Raw genomic sequence first — 22,426 nt, 5'->3', positions numbered from 1 at the left:
ATTAAAGCTTCAACAGATAGATAGCAGGATCTATTGGCTGCTAATGCCCATCGCTGATGTTGTTTATGATGAAGGTAAACTCGATACCGAGCTTCCGAGCAAGCAAAACAACTTTTCACTTGGTGTCCGGTTCGCCGTACTTGCATCAGCTTCATGAAACGAAATTTGAAGACACGTTGGATGTGTTCCTTCGTTGCATCGCTGCATGGTTCGTACTGTGCCAGCAGCAGCAGCAGCAGCAGGTAGCCACCTTCATCCAACTACTCGGTACATTGATGTATCGATGTGGAGTTTGCCCGTTCGCTGCAAGCACACACTTGCTCAGGTCGGCTCGGAGGATATCGGCGGACTGCCGAGCTGGCCAAAAAAGGGCTTTAGAATATTTTGCAACATCCAGACGGATTCGGGGCAATGGATGAAAGAAACGAAAAATCCCACACTGTCAGGAAGCATATTCGAAGGAGCTATTCTATCGCTCTGGAATGTTCCAAATTTCGCTACCCCCACGTTCAAGAGCCTTCAGCAATATGCGTGTTCCGTGCTGATTTCTTTTTCCGATCTGATGAAAACAAAAAAAAAAAAAAAAAAAACACGAAATTGTCCGGATCGAAGAGTGAAAGATAATGCGCGGATCGGATATCAATGGTAACACAACAGGCTAAGGCAGATAGGCAACTGGTGCAAAACTCCGCTGCCAGGGCGCTGCGTCACGGAACGATCCCCATCGTTCCCCGGGGTCGAATTGCTCCCAAAGTGGAACGGTGCACTTCACGTGAAAAGTGTGCACCACTTGAAAGTTGTGGCCGGATGTACGAGAGTTTTTCGCAGTCGCTGAAGGTGTGTGTGTGTGTGTGCTTTTTTGTAGTCCCGAAACACTTTACAAAGGTAACACCGGTATAGGGCAGCAGCCACTGGCTGTCGGGTAGTGTGTCACCTGTCAAGTAACTGTCATTTGATCGCCGAATAGTGCCGGACGACAACATCGTCGCGATTGGATTCGATTGATCGAGTGTCACACGGTGTTAGAATAAACGTACATATAGTCTCTCATTGATAATACGAAAGACATACTGGCGTTAGATTTTATGAATTAAAGTCCGATTAATGGTTTGCTGCTTGGGTAGCTGTAAGAAGATTTTTTTTATAGTAGTTTTATGGAAGAACGACTTCTTATGTACGAAAATCATCTACTATTCTCTATATTTTGAAAAACAATAAACTCCATATTAGTATTAGAATCTAAAATATGTAAATCAAACCATATTATTAACCTATGCCATAAGCGCTGCACACCACAGTGTCTCATTGAAGCATTCGAAGTCATCTTGGCAGTGATCACAATCACAGAGATGGTATCGATCGAAGCCTCAATTAGCTACAATTAGCGTGTTGTAGGTTCGCGTGAACTTGCCCTTCGATAAATATTGGGTCAGGGGTGCATCAATGGAAGCATAATCGTTGACTTCTATTCCTCACTGTACTACAATTTGCCGACTTTCGATGATGCAATGGCGTTCTGATTTGTGACATAGTGTACGTCAGTAGCGGGGAGTACAATTATAAATATAGAACAACCAATTTTTATGGGATGCTTTGCCATAGTTTTTTTTGCGAAAAGTTCGCTACTAAGGGGCACAAATAAAAGTTTTATAACAAGCTTTTGGTTTGTGTACTTGTAGCAAATGCAGAAATTAACTAACCCGCTCGAGCACGCCTTATGCGCCGTTACAGGAAGGGTCCTTGGGTGCTAAACTCATGACATGACCAGCACACCAGCGCTCCCCCTCTTAAAAACTGTTTTTTTTATTTAGGAAAGGAAATAATGCTGAAATAATGGAAATAATAATAATGGTACAAGCTGTTCTCATCCACAATATACAACAACAGTGAACTCAACTGAGGGTGACTGCACTTAACACAACAAAAAACTCATGTTTTCTTATTACTATTCCATACTCATACACATTGAAAATCCTTTTTGCTACCCCATTCGCAAAACGGAAACGACTAAATTGAGCAAAAACCACAAAACGATGAGATCAACTCGCGACGAAATCAGCCCTCCTTACTGCTGCTACACCGGATTACCCTGAACTGAATTTATAATCGGTTATGTTTGCGCTGCTGCCTGATTGTAGCTTTCCGGTTCGATTTAAACAGTTTCGTCCGTTTGCTATTACGAACTACGAACGAACGAACGGGTGGCAAAACGGTATCAACCATAAGCTGTCTAAAGACTGGCACGAGCGTGGATCCTTAGCACGTTACAGAAACGGGCAACGTTCTTGCTAGGATGTTGTTCTTTTATGCTGCAAATACTCTACACCATTGCATTACTTTTTAACCAAGCCACATGTTTTCGGTTTTCGCTTACAGAGTGTGGACCCAATGAGTTCGAATGTGAGGACGGAACGTGTATCGACCAGGACCAGCAATGTGACGGTGTGCCCCATTGTAGACGAGGCGAAGACGAACAGGACTGTGGTAAGTTTTGATAGTCTATTAATTTGGACCAGCGAGGAACACTTCTGCTCAATGTTTGTCTCTCTGCAACACAGAAACTACGGAATGTGACGAGTCGCGCGAATTCCTCTGTCGAGCGGATAATACATGCATCCAAAAGGATACTGTTTGCGATGGTCGAAACGATTGTTCCGATGGCGAGGATGAAATCTGTGAAGGTAAGAGCAAATCTAATGCACTAATCAAAAGATTAACAGCCCTTACAGTTGTTCCCATCACACACACAAGCACGCACACCGACGTCCTGATGATAATGATAACAGACATGATAGACGGACAACAACGAACAAAACGCATAACGTACCCATACATAACGTCTGGTAACTTTATCCCCCTTGCATGCTGCTAACCGAAACCCGATCGGGATTGCTTCCAAGGAAAGGGCGGAAAAGCCAACTTTTGTCCGTTGGGGAAATTCACCTGCGGGGACCGATCGTGCGTATCGATACTGGGTCGGTGCGATGGCAAGGTCGACTGTCCTCGGGATCACGCGGACGAGGATGAATGTCGTAGGTGTTTCGCCCTTATTCTTTCGCGTGCCAGCACTTTTATTAAGTTAAAGTGCTCACTAGTAAACGTGTTGTTAAATCTGTGTATGTATGTATGTGTCCTCGTTCACCCTCATGCCTTCCGGATGCGGTGGATGAATGCATTTCCCGTCAACGCTTCCAGCCTGTCCCAGGAACACCTGGCAGTGTGACTATGGACAGTGCATACCGCTCGAGCAAAAGTGTGACGGCAACATCGACTGTCCGGACGACATATCCGACGAACGCAACTGTCCCAGTAAGCAATGAGGGGGGGTGAAAATGGAATTGGTAGTAGAAAGGTTTGGTGGGTTGTTCGGGGTGGATTGCCTTTGGGATGTACTATCATTAGCATTGCATTAACCACACTGCACGTAGTATCGGTAGCATGACCCCGGGTGAAGAAGCATGACCCATGCATTATATCCTTGTGTAGCGTAGTAATAGTATCATTTTCCGTTTTCTATGCATGTGGATTTGATTTTTCTAATCTGGTGACCCGTACCGAAGCAGGACAACAGTTACAACAATTTTAAAAGTAAGCAACTGCAACATATACTTGCGACAGGTTCACAGGCCTGGCTGGTGGACACATAACGCCGCTTCCATACGCTTACTTCCAATGCCTCAAACGCTACTGACGCAGCACTGCCAGGAACTGCCTCGCAATACTCGTAGCACCATGTCCAGACGAAGTGCCCTCCCTTCTTCCCCGCGGATACTCCCCTTCCCATCCTTATGCTCCCTTTGCTTCGATCAATATTTAATATCGGTCCCCTCCAGGGACTCCGTGTTGCATGATTAAATCGAACGGCTTTAGGACCTCAGGGTTGAAGGGATTCAAATTTTGATTTGTTTTCCACGCGATATGATTAGCCGTTTGTGTACGTTTGGCTGGGAATCGTTGGTGCACGGCCGTGTTCCATCAATGATTTTTGTTTATATCCATTCCCGAATAAATTTATGTTTGCAATGTCAGACAAAACAAAAAATTACTTAAATCTGCAGCGGTGAGCAAAAAAGAAAAAAAAAAACATTCCCCCCAAAAACACATTAATTGACTTTCGTGTTGGGACTAATAGGTTTTCGCAGGTGCGTGACATTGCAACTGTGATGATCGTGGAGAGAAGTACGATTGATGCCTTCCCTCGCAGTCGGGGCAGCAAGATAGCTTGATTGAAATGTGACGTTTGATACTACGCATTGTTTAATGAGTTTCTGCTAGCTGGCCGGCATTTTTCCGGCATGCAAACACATTTCTCGACCCGGTTTGGGTTGGAATTTTCCATCTCTTTTTCTCCCAGCGAGTCTAACGGAATCGTACCATTTATTTCTATTGAACAACTCCCTCGACTAAAAACATAACCACGGGAATACACAACACCAAGCGATCGACAGAAGCCAAATTTTGCCTGGCGTCAATTTTTGGCCCGCTCCATAACACACGCATGACGCTTCACAACTAATACCTCACGTGTTTTAGGGTGTTCGCCTCACGAGTTTCAGTGTCGGTGGGATAGAAGATGCATACCGATTGAGAAGAAATGCGATAAGGTGTTTGATTGCCGTGATAGAACCGATGAGCAAGTTTGTGGTAAGTGCATCCCGGGTGCAGCCCTTCGGTTCCTTTTATCCCGCTGTCGTTCCTCCATCCCTGCCGTACGGTGCAAGCGTTCGTCCTTGTCCTCGTGCCTCTTGTATTCATGTGCTCTCTCTCTCTCTCTCTGTGTTCTGTGTTTTGTATACTGTAATTGTTGCGTGTACGAAATGGTTGTGTGTTTTTACCGATTGTTGTGATTGTTTTGTGTAATACACATTTTAGGGGACTCTTATTATATGACAATTTTATATTCGCTACTGCGCTACATGGTGAAGGTAAAGGTAGTTCATTTACGGTAAGAATAGAAGTATGTAGAATGTTTAGTTTGTTATTTGAAGGTGAAGGCAATATGAACCATAACTTGCTAAATTATTTGCTTCAACATTTGAGCCTAGCTTGGTTTACTGCCTATGAGAAGTTCTGCTTAAAGAATATTATACAAAGTTAACAATCAATCTAAAAAAATAAGACTTGAAAGAAGCAAAAGATCAAAAATAAATTTACATTAAACTTGAAACAGCAACACCCAACACTAAGGATTCCCCACAGTTGTCCCATGAAGTGCCGTGTATCACTTTAAAAGTAGCTGCTATCCGTCGAGATTTGCTGGATAAACCTAGTTCAATCTCTCTTGTACAAAATCAAGATCATTTTATTGTCTCCTTTCTTCATCACTTGTTCTGTGACTAATAAAAACCGTCCGCTTTACTCTCATTAACCACACCTCTTCTAATCGGTACCAATCGGTCAAGGAGATTGGTATCGGAAACCCTACTCGTTTAAACCCAATTTACTACGACTTGATAACTAATCAGAGTGTTGAATTTTATCTTTTTTCCCCCTTCTTCCTTGGTAACTGCTAACTACTTCTTTGCATGCCGCATGTTTTCTTACGCAAAATAAAAAAAAACTCCGAATCATCTACAAAACATTCGACCGTACATCATGGGCGACCGACAACAAAATGGGCGGCGGGTTTGGGAATGTAACTGTTAACCTCTCACGATCCCCTAAACCAACCAACGAACAAACGCCCGCAGAATGTACCGAGCACGAGTTCCGGTGTGATAACGGATACTGCATTCCGAAGTCGCAGCGTTGCGATCGCGTGCATCACTGCAATGACATGTCGGATGAACGGGGATGTATAAGTATGTTTTCAGCGAAACGGTTCATCTTAAGGAATTGTCTGCATAATCCACAATTGGCTTGAAGTTGTTGAAGATGTGACGATTGCCTGTTGCAACTGATCCTTCGGTTTAAGATTGTCATATGCACAAGACAATCTTCCCATTTATTTAATTATTTACTGTTTTATTATTAAATATTTTAGTACTTTTTAGTATCCATATAAATTTTGCGGGTGTTGCTATACCAGTTTTATATTTATTTCTTATTTCCTCCATTTTATTTTAACAACTCAGTCAGTCGATGCAGTGAGCATGAGTTCTTTTGCAATAATGGCCGCTGCATACCAAAGGATTACACCTGCAACGATATCGACGATTGTGGCGACAATTCCGATGAGACCGATGCAAACTGTGAAGATTTGACCTGTTTGCCGTCAGAGGTAGGAGAGAGATTGATTTTATTCGGTTGCGTTTTTCGTTTCTCATTTCGTTATTTATCTCAAACCATTTTATTTTACTTTTGTTATTTGTTTTCTTTTCGTCCTGTCCTTTATTTATACTTTATTGTAACGCATTAGTTCACTTGCTACGATGGTGGCTGTGTGCCGAGATCGGTTTTGTGCGATGGGCGCAAGGACTGTGGGGACGGTACCGACGAAATTGACTGTGGTAAGTATGGGAGGGTACTTCGCCAGCAGAATGTTGACCCCAATCGGCTAAAACCAAATGCATTTTTCAATGCAATGTGCATCAACTGCAAACTTGAAATCCTAACGCCCGTCCTAGCACGCGTTGTCCTTGTTCGTCCTTGTACGTCCAATTTTTTTATCATGTGTCTGTCTGTATGTCTTGTACACATTTGAATGCTTAAAAAAATCAGCGTCCGTATTGTGTTCGTTCCTAAATGCGCATACACGTGTTGTATTGGCTTTTCTGTGTCGCTTGTATTGTGTAAGTTGTAAGAAAATACTATCATCGATGTTTCATTTTGCATCATTCACAATTTTGGAATAGAAAAAATAGAGCAAAACATGCTGCCAAGAGTGAGCGATACACAACTACCAATGAAAACCTTTCTTCATAATGTCGTTTGAAATTGGAACAAACAAAAAGGGAAACAAACAACCCCATCTTGTTAAAACTTGTGCACATCTTAAGCTGTATCAGGGTAGTTCGAATCTGTTACCAATCAGTACTCATCACCCCGTACCCATCTTTCCGTAGAGCATACCCCATCGATCAAATCACTGAGTCGCTGTGGCCAAGGCCAGTATGAATGTAACGACGGCATATGTATTGCGGATTACAAACACTGCAACGGTATCGTTGATTGCCACGATGAGTCCGACGAAACTGGCTGCAACCCTGGTATAAAAGAAACTTTTTTTTTTCTTTTGTTAAACCTTACTTTAATCATAGATGAATCAAATGTATGTTCTCTCTCTCTCGCTCTCAAACCGTTGCGTTTGAGCGTAAATAATTTAAAATTGAGAATGTTTTACCATGGGTGATTAGTGTAACAAATAGTGTTTGGTTGTCGGGTATCGATTACACGTAAACATAAATCCTAGCTGCAGTACGGTTTTGTAGGAACAAAGATTAAACCCTAACCTGATGGGTAGTTTGGATTGGATAACCTCCTCGTTACAGCATGTTTACGCACATTGTTGTCAGTAAAGGGCATTAAAATTCTCATCATACTAAGCAAACTTCGGGCTCTAATCGAAAAATATTAAGAGTTCTGGTTTTTACCTGAACCTACCTAGAACCTTGGGAACAATATGAAAACTAATGCAGAATCCCTAAAACAACTAGTTAACTAATTAACAACAACCACAGCGCTAATAACCGCAGGTTTGTGCCTTACGGTATCGTTGAGCTTCAAAGTGACTTAACCAAATGCTACCGAGTCCACTTCTGTGCAATAATAATATAGAAAATTTCATTTGAATTCACCAAAAGCATAACAATCCCTAATGCTTAGTTACCTCCCTAAGCTAACTCTCGCTGAAGATAAAATAACATCACCCAAAAACACACGCAATTGAACTGTGAAAGCTTTCAGTTTTCAGTGATGCCAACCGAAATTGTTTTATCTGCGTCAAATCCATCACCACTCACTTTCACACCTTTCTGATCTTATCAATGTTCTGACCGTTTCTGAAAACGACAACACGATATCACCGAACCGAATAGATGCGTGTAGCTCCGACGAGTTCTCGTGCGATGGCCAGTGTTTCGAGATGAGGGCTGCCTGCAACGGTATTCCCGATTGTATGGATGGCAGTGATGAGCAGGAGTGTATCATGTGCTACGGTGATGCGTTCCAGTAAGTGTGTGCCCAGACGGGTAGCGCATCGACGCCATTCCTTTTTGGTCGTAAGGAAGTTGCCTTTCCAGCCATCGAAAGGATGCTACACACTGTACATAATTGCTGACGTGTTCTGTTCTCTTTTCTCTCCCTTCATATCTTCCGACTTATCTTTGAACCCTTCTGTCCCTGGTATTTGCATCCTGGGTTACTGTCACCGTTGTTACTGTGTACATATACATATATCTATGTTTGTAAATATTGCTGCACCACCTATCATTGTACAATCGACCATTACACACGTGCACGCCTAAAAAACAGTTGCAAGAACAAGCAATGCATCCTTTCGGAACACTATTGTGACGGGGAGCCTCATTGTAGCGACGGTAGTGACGAGCTTAACTGTAGTAAGTGTCTATATGGGATTTATGTAAATGTTTGGTTTTTAAGTATGTTAAGTACTCTGTAATACGCGTGAATTGAGTGTGAAACTAATCTAGTGTGTATTCGAAAAGGGATCCCGTTCTCGGTGTAGGATTACGCATAATAATAGCAGGTAGTATACGTTCGTAGTTAAACCAATGCATCAATCTTAACAAACATGATTTATTACCGCGATCAAGTACCGAACCGATCTATAATAGGTTTGAAAGCTGACCGACGTGTTGTAGTGTTCGCCGTATTTCATTCTCTAACACGCTGTTGATTTATTTTTCTCTGCTCTCATTCGAACGTCCATCAATACCCATTCGCTTCTTCCGTTCTTGACGCACTTTACATCTGCAGACAACACTACCAACTGCAATCGGTACGAGTGGCAGTGTAGAAACGGCTTTTGCATAAACAAGGATTTCCGCTGCGATGAGGCATACGATTGCACTGATCGCTCCGATGAAGAGGGCTGCGATTATCCAGGTAGGTGACGCTTCAACTGCACTAACTGTAGTTACTTTAGCGATGATACTGTGCAAACAAGTTTAAGGCATAGTTGATGCAGGTAGTTCGGATAAGTACACGCGTTCCAATTGCACCACCTTTTCGAACATTGAACATGGCGGCTTTCGTTCGCTTTTAGTCACTAATCACGCAGTTCAAATCACACGTTTGCTAACTATTTAGGAGTTTTTGTTTCGAATAACTATGTGCAATTGTTGCAGCCAATTTTAACTAACGAAACATCCGTTCCCATCTTCCGGCCCGAAACCAACGGTCAACGACATAAGCAATCCGAAAATAAGCAATATCGGGTTTTTTGGGAGTTCTTAACCAATAATAAACCATACTGACTGTATCATTTCTTTCTCTCTCACACAACTCTGCCTCGAAAGAACGTCCCGTCGAAATTTGCCGCGACGATGAGTTCTACTGTGATGGAAGATGCATCGAAGACTTCCGTAGGTGCGATGGTACTGAGGATTGTATCGACGGCGCGGACGAACAAGAATGTGACATTCCCCCAGAGGTAAATTCCATCCCGCATTGGTATTTCAATAATAGTTAACTAATTGCCACGCACAACCCCTTTTCAGCGATGCGATGAGCTCCAGTGTCCGGATGGTAGTTGCTTCAAACACTCGCAGCGATGTGACGGAGTGCGCGACTGTCTCGATTCTTACGACGAGCAGAATTGTCGTAAGTATTTCCTTGACGTTACCTTGTTTTTCTTGCCCCCCTGATCTAAGTATCTAAGAGTGAAGTTATTTACGCATTAACTCATATACTATATATCCATAGTTTTACGTCCACCCGGGACACTATCGCCCAGCACTGTACACTAGCACAGTCGAGTAGTTGAAATTGCTAGCCGTTTGTTGGAAACCACTAGTCTCGCAACGGAAGCTACTACAGTCCGCTAGTATAGAGACTAACAGCTTCCAATCCTGTTTTTTTTCTTTCTATCTTTTACGCACCAAACCACGACTCCAACTAACCCTATATTGACATGCAAACTTCGTGCACTGTACGTGTGCACGCACGCGCTGCAATACTACTACCGCTACTACTACTACTACTACTACTACTACTACTACTACCTTCTCAATCTGCACTTCACCATCGCACTCGCTCCGGCACTAAATGCACCCGTGCAGGCACCTGCAATGACACTGAGTTCACCTGCTTAGATGGGCACTTTTGCATTGACATCTCGCTGCGGTGTGACAGTTTCTACGACTGCAAAGATTTCTCAGATGAGCAGAACTGTTTCGGTTAATAATAGTACCTACACGTTATTATCCTCCTCTCTGTTTTCGTCTTTAGACAATTGAGATTCAGTAGTTTCGTTATAACCTTGCACTACCCAAACTACTTAAGACTTTTCGGTTTTGTTTGCATGTGGTGTAACTCCTGTTCGTAGGTATGAGACGAATTTTTCAGTTAAATCCTTAGACTTTTGGGTTTTAAGTCACTTAAATTTAAAGTGAAAATTATATTCGTTAGAATGAATGCTTTTCAATACTTAAGTTCTCTTTTATCAGTATTTTAAAGAAAAATTTTATGAGGAAAAATGTAGACAGTTCATGCATGTTACGTACAACACCAATTAATACTGCTTGTGTTAGCATGTCCCTCGCGTATTGTTTGCTTTTCTAGAAATGTTCAGCAACCATTTTGTTTTCAATTTACAGGGTAGAACAGGAAAAAAATGCGAAAATTATTAGTTTTTAAATCACTGTCCGAAACAAAGTTCGTAGTCTGCCGACATCGACTGCATCGACGGCTTGGGTCAAATAATTAGAATGTTATGAAATTCAAATTTGTCAACTAAAATAAGCCATTTTCGAACCTGATTGATATAATATTACCAACTTACCATTATCGCACTTTTTCCTGCAACACCCTGTGTTTTATTTCTATCATTAGTATCCTATTTTTATTATCTCCCCTTTAAGTAACAAACGGTAGCGATAACGAAGCATAATATAAACCCCTGTTCATTATTGCAGCTTGCCGATCGAATGAATTCACCTGCGGCGATGGTCACTGCATTCCCAGCTCTCAAGTGTGCAACAAGCGCGCTGAGTGTGCCGATGGATCAGACGAGCGTAACTGTATGTATCCATCTTTTCGCTTTCATTTTACATTTTTCAACGTAAATTGCTGCTTCTGTATCTATAGGCTCCTGTGCACGAGACGAGTTCCGATGTGGTACCGGCCAATGTATCGATAACAGTCGCCGTTGTGATCAGCGTATCGATTGTTCCGATGGATCTGACGAAAGAGATTGCAGTAAGTATCGCCAAACGAACGTCAACAACTGTTTACCCTGCAGTTCTACAGAACAGAATGTGCAAAATTTTGATACAGAAAAAGTTTTACCATGTATTCGGCTTTGATTGGCTGGCACTGATTACAATCTTATGATTTTCCCTTTAATTTCATTTATTTTTAAATTATCATTTTCTTTTCATACACCTCATCCACTCGCAAACATCATACCATCGTCAATCAATATTGACGGAAATCCACCATTTACTCGCGTCGCCACATTGCCAAACGGTGCATTACAGAGCCGGTTGGATGTAGATCCAACGAATGGAAATGTAACGATGGTCAGTGCATCCGACTAGACCAGCGTTGCAACCGTCGATACGATTGTGTAGATCGTAGTGATGAGTCAAGTTGCTGTAAGTTGTTTCATTTCTTTCCCACTTTTAATGTCCCTTATTATTTTTATAACTACCTATCCCAATCCTGATCTGTTAGTATTTCGTCCACTCCTGATTATTCTGTTGGTTCTCCGGCACATGACGTTAGCCATGTACTTTACGTTGGAGAAATTTTCATTGAGAGAGATCTGTTGAGAATTGAATTAAATCTCTCTATCTGTTTTCTTACCATCCACGACCGATCGGTTCAAACACTTGTGGTTCCATCATACTCATCCTGCAACCCATACAGATAGCTGCGGTCCGAACAAATTCCGATGCGAGAACGGTCCTTGCATTGCACAGGCGTTGAAATGTAACGGCAGGGTAGACTGTCCGTATGACACTAGCGATGAGCTAGATTGTACCGATGAATTCCAGTGTAAGTGCCGCGGCGTTGAGCTGCGCGTGCCCGGGTTTGATGCTTTTTGCTTCGGGATATTGCGTTCACCTCCACCTAACAGCGTTTAATTAATTTTAGTTGGTAAAACAACATTATTTAAGTTAACTATGAACACAACTTTTAAACCCCTACTAAAATGAGTTATTTTAACTGAGGAATGTCGTGATTAAATACTCCACTGAGAGTTGACTCGTTTTGTGATTACGATACTCTGATTTTAGAAGTACACCGACACTACAATATTAATATCTTTTTAATATCTAATCAGCACACATAATGCTTGAAGATATTGTTCGACTTGTTATTTATCGAAAAAGTAGCCCAATTGTTCTTCCAATACACCAAAAAACTATCTTGAAGAATTACCAATCCTGACGATACGGCATCGGACCGTCATCATTAATTAATAGAATAAATAAGAATTACCAATCGCAACAAGTTTTCATTAACCATCGATTCGTTTGTGTTTTGGTCTGCGTTCAAAATTAGAACTAAAACCACAACAACAAATTGGTTTTCTGTGTGAATTTATCTTATTGCTTCCTAGAACGAACATTAATTTGCAAGCCAAACGAGAAATGGTATAAGTTGTTAATATAATGATATTAATGACTCCCTTGTTTGTTCTTATTCCTTAACTTCGAAAATAGACGTTCCTCCGCCGCCATTTGATCAACCCAGACTGAATCTTAAGACCTACCCCGATGAACAGACCATCAAGGAAAGTAAGTAGACAAGCAATGAGATCGGCAGCTAAAAAGCCACAAAAAGCTCCATCGATACAGAGTGATGGTTTTATGGCCGTGTTTATGTGTGCTTCAATTTACCAACCTGTGCTCTGTGTGTTTCTGATGTGCTGTATATTCCTTGTTTCCAACACTATCCCTATTTCCAAACTATGATCTACCTCTGCTTTACTATAACGCTATCTTCTTCCATTTTTATACGCTTTCTAATAACTTGCTTGCAATGAAAAGAGGAAATTGTGGAGGGTAAGTTGTACAGCCGACTTTCAAGTAGCAAACAAGATCATTTTCTTATTGCATGATCTTATTGCATGGACCAAGTTGCACAGTAATTATTTTTATCACTTTGATTTACTTTAATCAAACAATTAACAACATCAATTTATTAGCAATAAAATCGATTAACATTTCATGATCCCTCTATAATAATAATTTTCACCACTCTATGCTAGATTGAACACCGTTGTTTTCTTGTAAAATATTATTTTCTTTAGGTGATGCGTATATTTATTTAAAATCTAATTAGAAAAAAGTTTAAACTAGAAAACGTTCAATTGTAAATCCAAATCATTTATCGCCATACCTGACATTTCTTGGCATTGCTTGACATTACCTAATCCTCGTGCATATTGCAATTCAATCATTTTGAATTTTTATTTAATGTTTTTTTGAAATGATAAAAAAACTTAAACTTCAGCTTCAAAAAAATGATCATTTGTACTATTGACGTCTGTTTCAATCCGATCTGACTGTAAATAGCTCCATGATAAACTGGTTTTCAAATATTTTAAGTCATTCTTATCAAATAATATCATAAAATGCACTTTAACCGGGTGAAAACAAACACTCATATTGCTCAATTACTAATACAGCTTAAACGATATTGCAGGTAATGAGGTCGTGTTCCAATGTCGCGATGAAGGCCCAATGCACGCCAAGGTTAGGTGGGTACGTGGAAATGGACAACCTTTACCACCCGGCACACGAGACATGAACGGTCGTCTGGAAATACCAAACATTCGGGTAAGTTATTAACTAGTGCTGAATTTACTTTTCTTGACAATGATCATCTTCTGCCCACTGTCCTCTGTAGATCGATCACAACGGTGAATACGTTTGTGAGGCTGTCGGTTATCCGAAATCGACCCCTGGAAGCAGCAAAACGGTTCATCTTACGGTTGAACGATGTAAGTAACCTTCAAAAGTGTGTCATCCTGAGTTTGTATCAAAATACAATCTGTACATACTCTTGTCAAATCTGTTCTTGGAATCAAACTTCATTTGTAACCTTCCATCAACGCTGCTTCAGCTTGGAATGTGAAGTACATTAAACTTTGGTACAGCGCCTTAAAGTATGGCACAGTGCCTCATATAGGCTTTACATTTTACGGTACAGGTAAAGTTTGAACGACTGAACGCTATACATATGGAGTTTCTAACATAACACCATTTCATTTCATGCTTCCTTCATCACGATTGTTTATTCGTGGTGTACGGGAACGTGGTTAGTACAAAGATTCGCATATTCCCCAAGGACACTTTTATATAGAAAAAAATACACATAGATCGTGTATTATACTGTCAACTCTTACCCTCTAACATCTTCTACATCATTACCTCACCAGACAACTACCAACGACCACCGACAGCGTGTGCAGTGAATGAAGCTACCTGCATGAACGGAGACTGTATTCTAAAGACACAGATTTGCGATGGTAATCGTGACTGTACTGATGGTTCCGACGAGACCGGTTGCAGCCCGTATCAGCAGTGCGAACCGAACCAGTTCAAATGCCGCAACAGCAAGTGCGTGCTCAAGACATGGCTCTGTGACGGTGAACAGGACTGCGGCGATGGTTCGGATGAGGAAAATTGTGCGACACTGCCCCCAGACGCACCGTGCCGTTACGACGAGTTCCAGTGCCGATCGGGTCAATGCATTCCGAAGTCATTCCAGTGCGATACGCACCCAGACTGTCAGGACAAATCGGACGAGGTTGGCTGCAGTAAGTAAACGTTATTTACATTACGATTATGCAAAGCAATATGACTGTACCTGTATTTCCTTCCCATTTCCACACTAGTGGCTCCATCGGTGATTCAGCCACCGCCACCATCGCTAACAATCCCTGCCGGTGGCATCTTGAACATTACGTGCCGTGCTACCGGCGTTCCGGTGCCACTGATCGTTTGGCGACTGAACTGGGGACACGTGCCGCAAAAGTGTAAATCACGCAGCGACCAAGGATTGGGACGCTTGACTTGCGAGGATATGCAACCCATCGACTCCGGTGCGTACTCGTGCGAAATCATTAACACGATGGGAACTCACTTCGTGTCACCCGACACGATTGTCATCGTAACCGGCAGTGGTCCCGTTTGCCAGCAGGGCACATTCAACAGCAAGGCGCGCAATCCGACGGACTGCATCAACTGTTTCTGTTTCGGCGTGTCGACCACCTGCAACAGTGCCGATTTGTACACCTACGCTGTAAGTAGCTTTATCCGGCAGCGGATATTGCTTGTTTCAAATTTGACTAATATTCGCGTTTTTTGCAGCTGAAACCCCCAGTATCGTCTCTGACGATCGTCGGAGTTGAAGGACCATGGACTGGTCAACGCGATTTGATTGTTGGCGAGTTTGAAAATCACAACCTCACAGCACAACGCCACGGCGTACAACTGCGTCTAACCAATCTTGTCCCAGGTCGTCGCGTGCCCTACTATTCCCTTCCAGAAGAATATAAAGGCAATCAGCTTAAGTCGTACGGCGGTTCCATTCGGTATGACGTTGAGTATGATGGTACCGGCCGTCCTGTGAATGCTCCAGACGTTATTCTTAAGGTACTTGCGAATAGATTATTCAATTACGGAAAGTTTCTACAGCGGTTTTTTTTTTGCTTTCCAGGGCAATGGTATGACCTTGTTGTACTGGCACGGAGCCTCGATCTACCCGGACATTAAAAACCACATATCGGTCAGCCTGCTCCCCAACAACTGGGTGCGCACGGATCGTACACAAGCGACCCGAGAAGATATCATGATGGTGCTAGCCAGCATCGAAAGTATTCTGATACGCATGCAGTATGTAGAAGGCATTGAGCGTAACATTGAGCTGGTCAATGTGATGATGGATTCGGCGGCACATGACGATCGCGGACTTGGATCTGCTTCACTGGTTGAAGAGTGTCGTTGTCCACCAGGCTACCGGGGTCTATCCTGCGAAAGCTGCGAGCACGGTTATGTGCGACAAAGCAGTGGACCGTGGTTAGGACGCTGTGTGCCACGAGCGGAAGAGTGTCGTCCCGGGTACTATGGTGATCCAAACCGAGGCATTCCCTGTACGCCATGCCCTTGCCCGGTTGCTGGTGAAAAGTCCAGGGCCCGTTCCTGCTATCTGGACAGCAGAGGAAATGTGGTGTGCCAGTGTGACCGTGGATATACCGGAGAACGATGCATGGAATGTGAAGCGGGTTACGTCGGTAATGCGCTCGGGGACGGATGTTTCCCTCGGCCCCCAACTAACTGCAACTCTCAGGGAACGGAGCGTGTCGGCTCTGATGGTCGGTGTTACTGCAAGCCGGGCATTGAAGGAGCATACTGCGATCGTTGTGCCAACCAACATTTCTACATGCATGATAAGGGTTGTGTCGAATGTTTCTGCATGGGTGTTGTGAACCAGTGCAGCAGTACTACCTGGACCCGCGACAGCATCCAAGCTTCGTTTGCAGACGGTCGTTCAGGGTTCTCGCTAATTTCGGACTACATCAATCCTTCGGTCGTTGCACAAGCACTGCCAGCGTTTAACCGAGAGATCGTGTACCGTAACTTTGGTCCTAGTGAAAGTACCTTCTACTGGAGGCTTCCGACCCAGTACGTAATTACGATAGACCAAAGCTTTCGTAGTTTTCGTATCGATTAAACTTTCTCAATCCTCCTTTCAGGTTCTTAGGCAACAAGCTTACCTCGTTTGGTGGATATCTAAACTACACCTTGCGCTACACTCCCCACTCGTCGGGCGGTATTTCGCGCAACAATTCCCCAGACGTCGTACTGCACAGTGTAAGACATCGATCAGCTTGTTCTAGCGTTTCATGCCTTTTATTAAATCCTAACCCTTCTGTGTACCTGCAGGGCAACAAAATTAAACTGCATCACTATCGAACCAACAACGCCATCTCACCTTACGGTTCCAGCACGCATTCGGTTGCGATCGTAGAGGATGAATGGCAAAACTATGAAGATGGCAACACCGTCAACCGCGAGTATCTGCTGATGGCACTAGCGAACGTTAGTGATATCTTCATCAAGGCAACGTACAATACGATTTCGAACGAGGCAGCTCTTTCCCACGTGAGCTTAGACATTGCCAGGGACACACCGTACGGAACGGGAGTTCGTGCCTGGCCAGTCGAGCAGTGCCAATGTCCCACCGGTCACATTGGTTTGTCGTGTGAGGATTGCGCACCCGGCTATTACAAGGGCGATCAGGGCATCTATCTCGGACTGTGTGAGCCCTGCTCTTGCAATGGACATTCGGAAGAGTGCGACGCTCAGACTGGTGTTTGCATGAACTGCCGTGATAACACGTACGGTAACAATTGCGAACTGTGTAGGCCACCTTACGCGGGCAATGCAACCGTCGGTACACCGTACGATTGTACGCTCAGCCGACCTGATCAAACCTTCGATTGTCGGGAGTGTGATGTGCGAGGTTTCACTGGCAGCTGTCAACGGGGCTGCGAGTGTAAGCAGCTTGTCGAGGGACGCCGCTGTGATCAATGCCGCGAAGGTTCGTTTGGTCTGAGCGCGCGCCACGAAACCGGATGTTTGGAGTGTTTCTGTTCGGGAGTGACAAAATCGTGCGGCAGCTCGAACTTGTACCGCGAGGAGCTGCCAGTGATTGTGGATGCGTTTGACAACACGATCCGATTGGCCGATCGTGAAGGCACGGTCCTGGTAGAAGATAACTTCAACATCAACCCGAGCATCAACGAGATCAGTTACACGTTCCGTGATCGTGAAACATACTACTGGAGTTTACCGCACATAGTGCTCGGCAATCAGGTGCTTTCGTACGGTGCTAATCTCACCCTCACGCAACACGTCGACGGAGGTCGTCCACTGCCAGACCAGGACATTATTCTGATCGGTACGAGCGGTATGAAACTGGCATGGTCTCGCGATTACTATGACGATGGTGTAAGTATCGGATACGGAACTTGGATAGCAAAAAGAGGCATACATAAAGCTGTTGTCCAATCGTTTCAGACGTTCACTGTACCGCTGCTCGAACGTGGATGGACGGTGACGAACCGCCGAACATCGTATCCGGCGTCGCGAAGCGATATGCTGACCGTGTTATCCGATCTGAAAAACATCTTGATTCGTGCAACCACCAAGGAATCTACTCGAGTATCCAAGTTGAGCGATATTGCACTTGGAACGGCTATTCCTACAAGAACGTCCGAGCCCGCCGAAGAAGTGGAAATGTGCCGCTGTCCGAAGGGCTATCGTGGAACCAGTTGTGAGGTAGGAAAGCATTCCAACCAATGATAAGTCGCGTTGATAGAGTATATGCGTGAGACAGTAACACATCTTCTTTCAACTTTTTTCAGCAATGCGAGGACCTGCACTACCGAGATATTTACGATCGTTCGGCCGGTCTTCTGGGTGCTTGCAAGCCATGCCCATGCAGCCATGACACTGCCGAATCCTGCCAGATGAACAATCGGGGTGTCGTAGTGTGCAGCTGCCGGGAAGGATTCAGTGGCGACTATTGCGATAACCGTAAGTAGTGAAAATGCCTACCATTGGTCACGATCATGAAACGAACTGGTATCCCTCCCGTTATCTTGTTTTCTTCGGTAATCTTTACTTCTGTCTAACATTGGGATACATTTACCTATTTGCACACTTTCATCTCCCTTAGAACGCACAGATATTAAGCAGCGTTTTGCAATAAAAAAATATCATTTGCCTTCCATTAATCATTTAAATTCAAGATCAAATGCTACGTGCAAAAAAATATACACCCTTTACAGATTTTTGCATGATCTTAAGGTAAATTCATGGGTTTAACAATTTTCTCACGAACTATCCTAATTATGCCTTCATCTCACACTTATCTCTCATCTGTAACACACTTATACGCATGGAATCATCTCAACATCACCCAGAGAAACCGGCTAACAGTAGAGCTCCAACAAGAGTCGAATGCACAAAAAATGCCTTCGTACACACGCTTAACAACGGTCGCTACAATTATTTCCACAAGTGTGATGTTGACGGCGTGGAGGTTGGCGTAGTGTACAAAAGCAAGCGATCGAATGAAGGTTTTGTTTTTCGTTTATAGAATCATACTTGTTGTGTTAATCATGAACTATGCTGAATGCTTCCTTCCCTAATAATTTATTAACGGCGCTTCAACTAACACATAGAGAAGTGTAATCATATTTCGACATTGACAATCGTATGGATCAATGGCGATGTTTTGTTAAAATATTGCAGTGACTAATCACAGCGCTTAAAATCATAATAGTACTACCAGTAGCAATAAAAAAGATGATCAATGCGTCTTTTCATTTGTCTCACTGCGACCACAATTAATACGAATTTTATTTTATATCTTTCTGCATCGACTATGAAGAAATCGACACCCGTCCGACTGTACCACCCCGAAATCCTGTAATCGAAATAAGCGTCAGCGTACCTTCCATCAAGATCGTCGAAGTTGGTGATGATTTCCGTGCCAACTGTAAGGCATACCACGTCATTACGAAGGTAAGAGAAGAAAAATAAAATATTCTGATTTGTTACATTACCAACAATCGAAATGGAAATTCTTCCTATACTATCGCAGAATCCGATCGATGTACAATGGACCAGGATGAATGGACGCTTGCCGGAAAGAGCATACATAGACCGTGGAACGCTAGTGATCACAAACATTCAAATTACCGACGGTGGTTCGTACGTTTGTAAGGCGGGCAGTGGAACCGAGGTGGTGTACTCGCAAATCACGATCAACGTCAGCAAGCTAGAACCTGTCAGACCGACGATCGAAGTGTCTCCGCCGTTCATCGATCAGGACGAATACTCCTCGGCAGAGGTACGCTGTTCGGCCACCGGTTATCCCACTCCCACCATCACATGGGAACGTGCCGATCAACCGCTACCTTACAACATCGTAAACGAAGGTGGCCTGCTCCGTTTCAACTCGCTGCGACTGCACGACGCTGGCACATACCGTTGCCGTGCCAGTAACAATGTTGGTGATGTTGACGAAATACTGACGGTGTATGTACGTCCCACCGTTGGACCGACGATTCCTCCACCGGATTCGCAGGAAGTCGAACGCATTGAAATTACGCCCAACAGCTTCGACGGACAGCCGGGTGAGAAGATCCGACTCGTCTGCCGTTGCTCACCGACCGCACATGTCGTCTGGACCAAGCTGGGCGAACCTCAGCTGCCCTACAATGTGGACGTAAATAACGAGATACTCATCATCGAGCATGCGTCGCAAGAGAATTCGGGTCGGTACAGCTGTACCGCGTACTTCCCGAACGGACGCGTCAAGACTTCTACCGTCGATGTCTTGATCACCGATAACAACGTGCGTCCTGAATCGAACAAGTACGTCAAGCTGTTGCTCGTTTCTCCATTAAAGCTCAAGATACTAACGTTTCTTCACATTGCAGAGTTGCTCCGCGGGTGAATCCTTTGAACAAAAATTACGTCGTTCTGCAAGGAGCCGACTTTTCGCTTTCCTGCGAAGCGACCGGTACTCCTTTCCCTACCATCAAGTGGACACTGAGCGGCAAAACGTTCGAAAGCAACGTTCAGCAGAGTGGCAACGTGCTCCGTATCTTCAACGCTCAACCGAGCAACGGTGGCGTCTACATCTGCGTGGCCAACAATGAGGAGGGCATGGATCGATCCTACACTGTCGTAGAAATTGATCGTAAGTTTTCAAAAAAAAAAAAGGCTTACTTAAACTGATTAAAGCAAAAGCGATAAACTGATTAAGAGGGTTTTAAGTAATAAGCGGATAAGATATTTTCTATACAACGATTATTTTCATTGCAAGCACTCGAGGCAATAACGGGTAACATTGCAACAATAGTTCACCAAAACTTATTCCATACGATCAGCGAAAACTGTACCAATTAATAATGAATTCTTCTTCAACCTATCTTCCAGGTCGAGAAAGACCTACGCTAGAAATCTATCCGAGCGAACCGCAAACGATTAAGGTTGGAGAATCGGTGCGTCTTAGCTGTCGTGCTTCTGCTGGTGTACCGTACCCAACGATCACTTGGGTCCGTAAGGATCGTATGCCGCTATCCTCTCGCTTCACCAACGATGCAGAAGGAGTTATAACGTGAGTATCCTAAACTATCCACTCACTTCTTTATCACAATTGATCATCTACTAAAACTATCCCCCCAGTCTGCGGGAAGCCACTCTGGAGGATGCGGGTGAATATGAATGCCGTGCAGAGAACGTAGCCGGTACGGCCGTGATTGCAACAACGATCGAAGTATTGCAGCCTCCAATTATTAGACTAGAGCCGAACGAGTACCACAAGATAACGGAGAACGACGACTTTACCATTCACTGTTCTGCGACGGGAAAGCCGGCACCAATGGTTATGCTAACGCCACCACGCGGTGCTATGCGATCGCACTTTGGCCAACAAACGGAAGGTTTGCGTGAGGTAACGCTCCATCTACACCGAGCCGAACTGAACGACGCTGGAACGTACGAGTGTACCGCCAAGAATGCGGCCGGCGAGGACTCTCAGTACTTGACGTTGCAGGTTGACATGAAGCGTGGTGATGTTGGTAGCTACGATGATTACGAACGTCCTACTGCAACACAATCTCCCCGCCCAAACCCTCGTCCAAACCCACAGCCTCCATTCGTCCACACGTATAAGGCTGTTTACGGAGAGGAATCCACACTGCTGTGTCAGGAAGAATTGAAAAGTGCACGAACGGAATGGCGCCGCAGTGACGGACGTCCACTGCCGTACGGTTCCACTGTTAGGGGAGGCAATCTAACTATCGAAAATACGGGCTACGATGCGGAAGGTATGTACGACTGCATAGCGTACCCGCTGCCCAACCAGCTACCAGTGACGGTGGTACGCATCATGGTCGAAGTCGTTGCGATGCCAAAGATTACCTTCAGCCCATCGATGCCGATGACGGTGCGACCGGGCGACATGGTTGATATCTACTGCAACATAACGGGTGTGGAAGGTCCGGTCAATATTCGCTGGCACGGCGAGGATGAACGTCCACTACCGCCGACGGTGGATGTGCACGGAAACTATCTGCGATTCTCGAGCATCGCGCCTGAGGATGCCGGTCGGTACCTGTGCAACGTAACGCATCGACATGGAACCATTACGAAGGCTGCGGAAGTGATCGTTAACAGTAAGCATACTTTTCATTCCCTAAACCTTTTGTGTAAAGTGTTATCTACAAGGTATTGCAAACAGTAAGACAAACTTTAACTGATTAATTATT

General features: G+C 44.0%; 1 protein-coding gene across 19 annotated transcripts in view; it reads left to right on the top strand.

Annotated features, from left to right (window-relative positions):
- LOC118507561 (basement membrane-specific heparan sulfate proteoglycan core protein) overlaps positions 1-22,426 on the top strand; it is a 90,704-nt gene that overhangs the window by 57,974 nt on the left and 10,304 nt on the right. For 7 of the 19 annotated variants that reach the window (XM_036046166.1, XM_036046178.1, XM_036046163.1 and 4 more), the window contains 34 exons: positions 2,377-2,484; positions 2,559-2,681; positions 4,534-4,644; positions 5,691-5,801; positions 6,075-6,220; positions 6,359-6,449; positions 7,005-7,148; positions 7,977-8,109; positions 8,413-8,498; positions 8,878-9,006; positions 9,420-9,553; positions 9,621-9,723; positions 11,037-11,141; positions 11,209-11,319; positions 11,601-11,717; positions 11,992-12,120; positions 12,792-12,866; positions 13,119-13,133; positions 13,777-13,910; positions 13,981-14,074; positions 14,513-14,893; positions 14,972-15,378; positions 15,447-15,731; positions 15,796-16,760; positions 16,832-16,949; positions 17,022-18,089; positions 18,159-18,419; positions 18,506-18,677; positions 19,067-19,222; positions 19,537-19,670; positions 19,750-20,525; positions 20,591-20,853; positions 21,093-21,273; positions 21,342-22,333. In XM_036046166.1, the coding sequence (XP_035902059.1) occupies positions 2,377-2,484; positions 2,559-2,681; positions 4,534-4,644; positions 5,691-5,801; positions 6,075-6,220; positions 6,359-6,449; positions 7,005-7,148; positions 7,977-8,109; positions 8,413-8,498; positions 8,878-9,006; positions 9,420-9,553; positions 9,621-9,723; positions 11,037-11,141; positions 11,209-11,319; positions 11,601-11,717; positions 11,992-12,120; positions 12,792-12,866; positions 13,119-13,133; positions 13,777-13,910; positions 13,981-14,074; positions 14,513-14,893; positions 14,972-15,378; positions 15,447-15,731; positions 15,796-16,760; positions 16,832-16,949; positions 17,022-18,089; positions 18,159-18,419; positions 18,506-18,677; positions 19,067-19,222; positions 19,537-19,670; positions 19,750-20,525; positions 20,591-20,853; positions 21,093-21,273; positions 21,342-22,333 (8,358 nt within the window). The remainder of the gene's footprint in view (positions 1-2,376; positions 2,485-2,558; positions 2,682-4,533; positions 4,645-5,690; positions 5,802-6,074; positions 6,221-6,358; positions 6,450-7,004; positions 7,149-7,976; positions 8,110-8,412; positions 8,499-8,877; positions 9,007-9,419; positions 9,554-9,620; positions 9,724-11,036; positions 11,142-11,208; positions 11,320-11,600; positions 11,718-11,991; positions 12,121-12,791; positions 12,867-13,118; positions 13,134-13,776; positions 13,911-13,980; positions 14,075-14,512; positions 14,894-14,971; positions 15,379-15,446; positions 15,732-15,795; positions 16,761-16,831; positions 16,950-17,021; positions 18,090-18,158; positions 18,420-18,505; positions 18,678-19,066; positions 19,223-19,536; positions 19,671-19,749; positions 20,526-20,590; positions 20,854-21,092; positions 21,274-21,341; positions 22,334-22,426) is intronic. The other 12 variants (XM_036046171.1, XM_036046169.1, XM_036046168.1 and 9 more) reach the window with 12 other exon arrangements.

Source organism: Anopheles stephensi, chromosome 2 (genome assembly GCF_013141755.1).
Source record: "Anopheles stephensi strain Indian chromosome 2, UCI_ANSTEP_V1.0, whole genome shotgun sequence".
Classification (NCBI taxonomy): Eukaryota; Metazoa; Arthropoda; class Insecta; order Diptera; family Culicidae; genus Anopheles; species Anopheles stephensi.
This window is presented reverse-complemented; position numbering and strand designations above follow the sequence as displayed.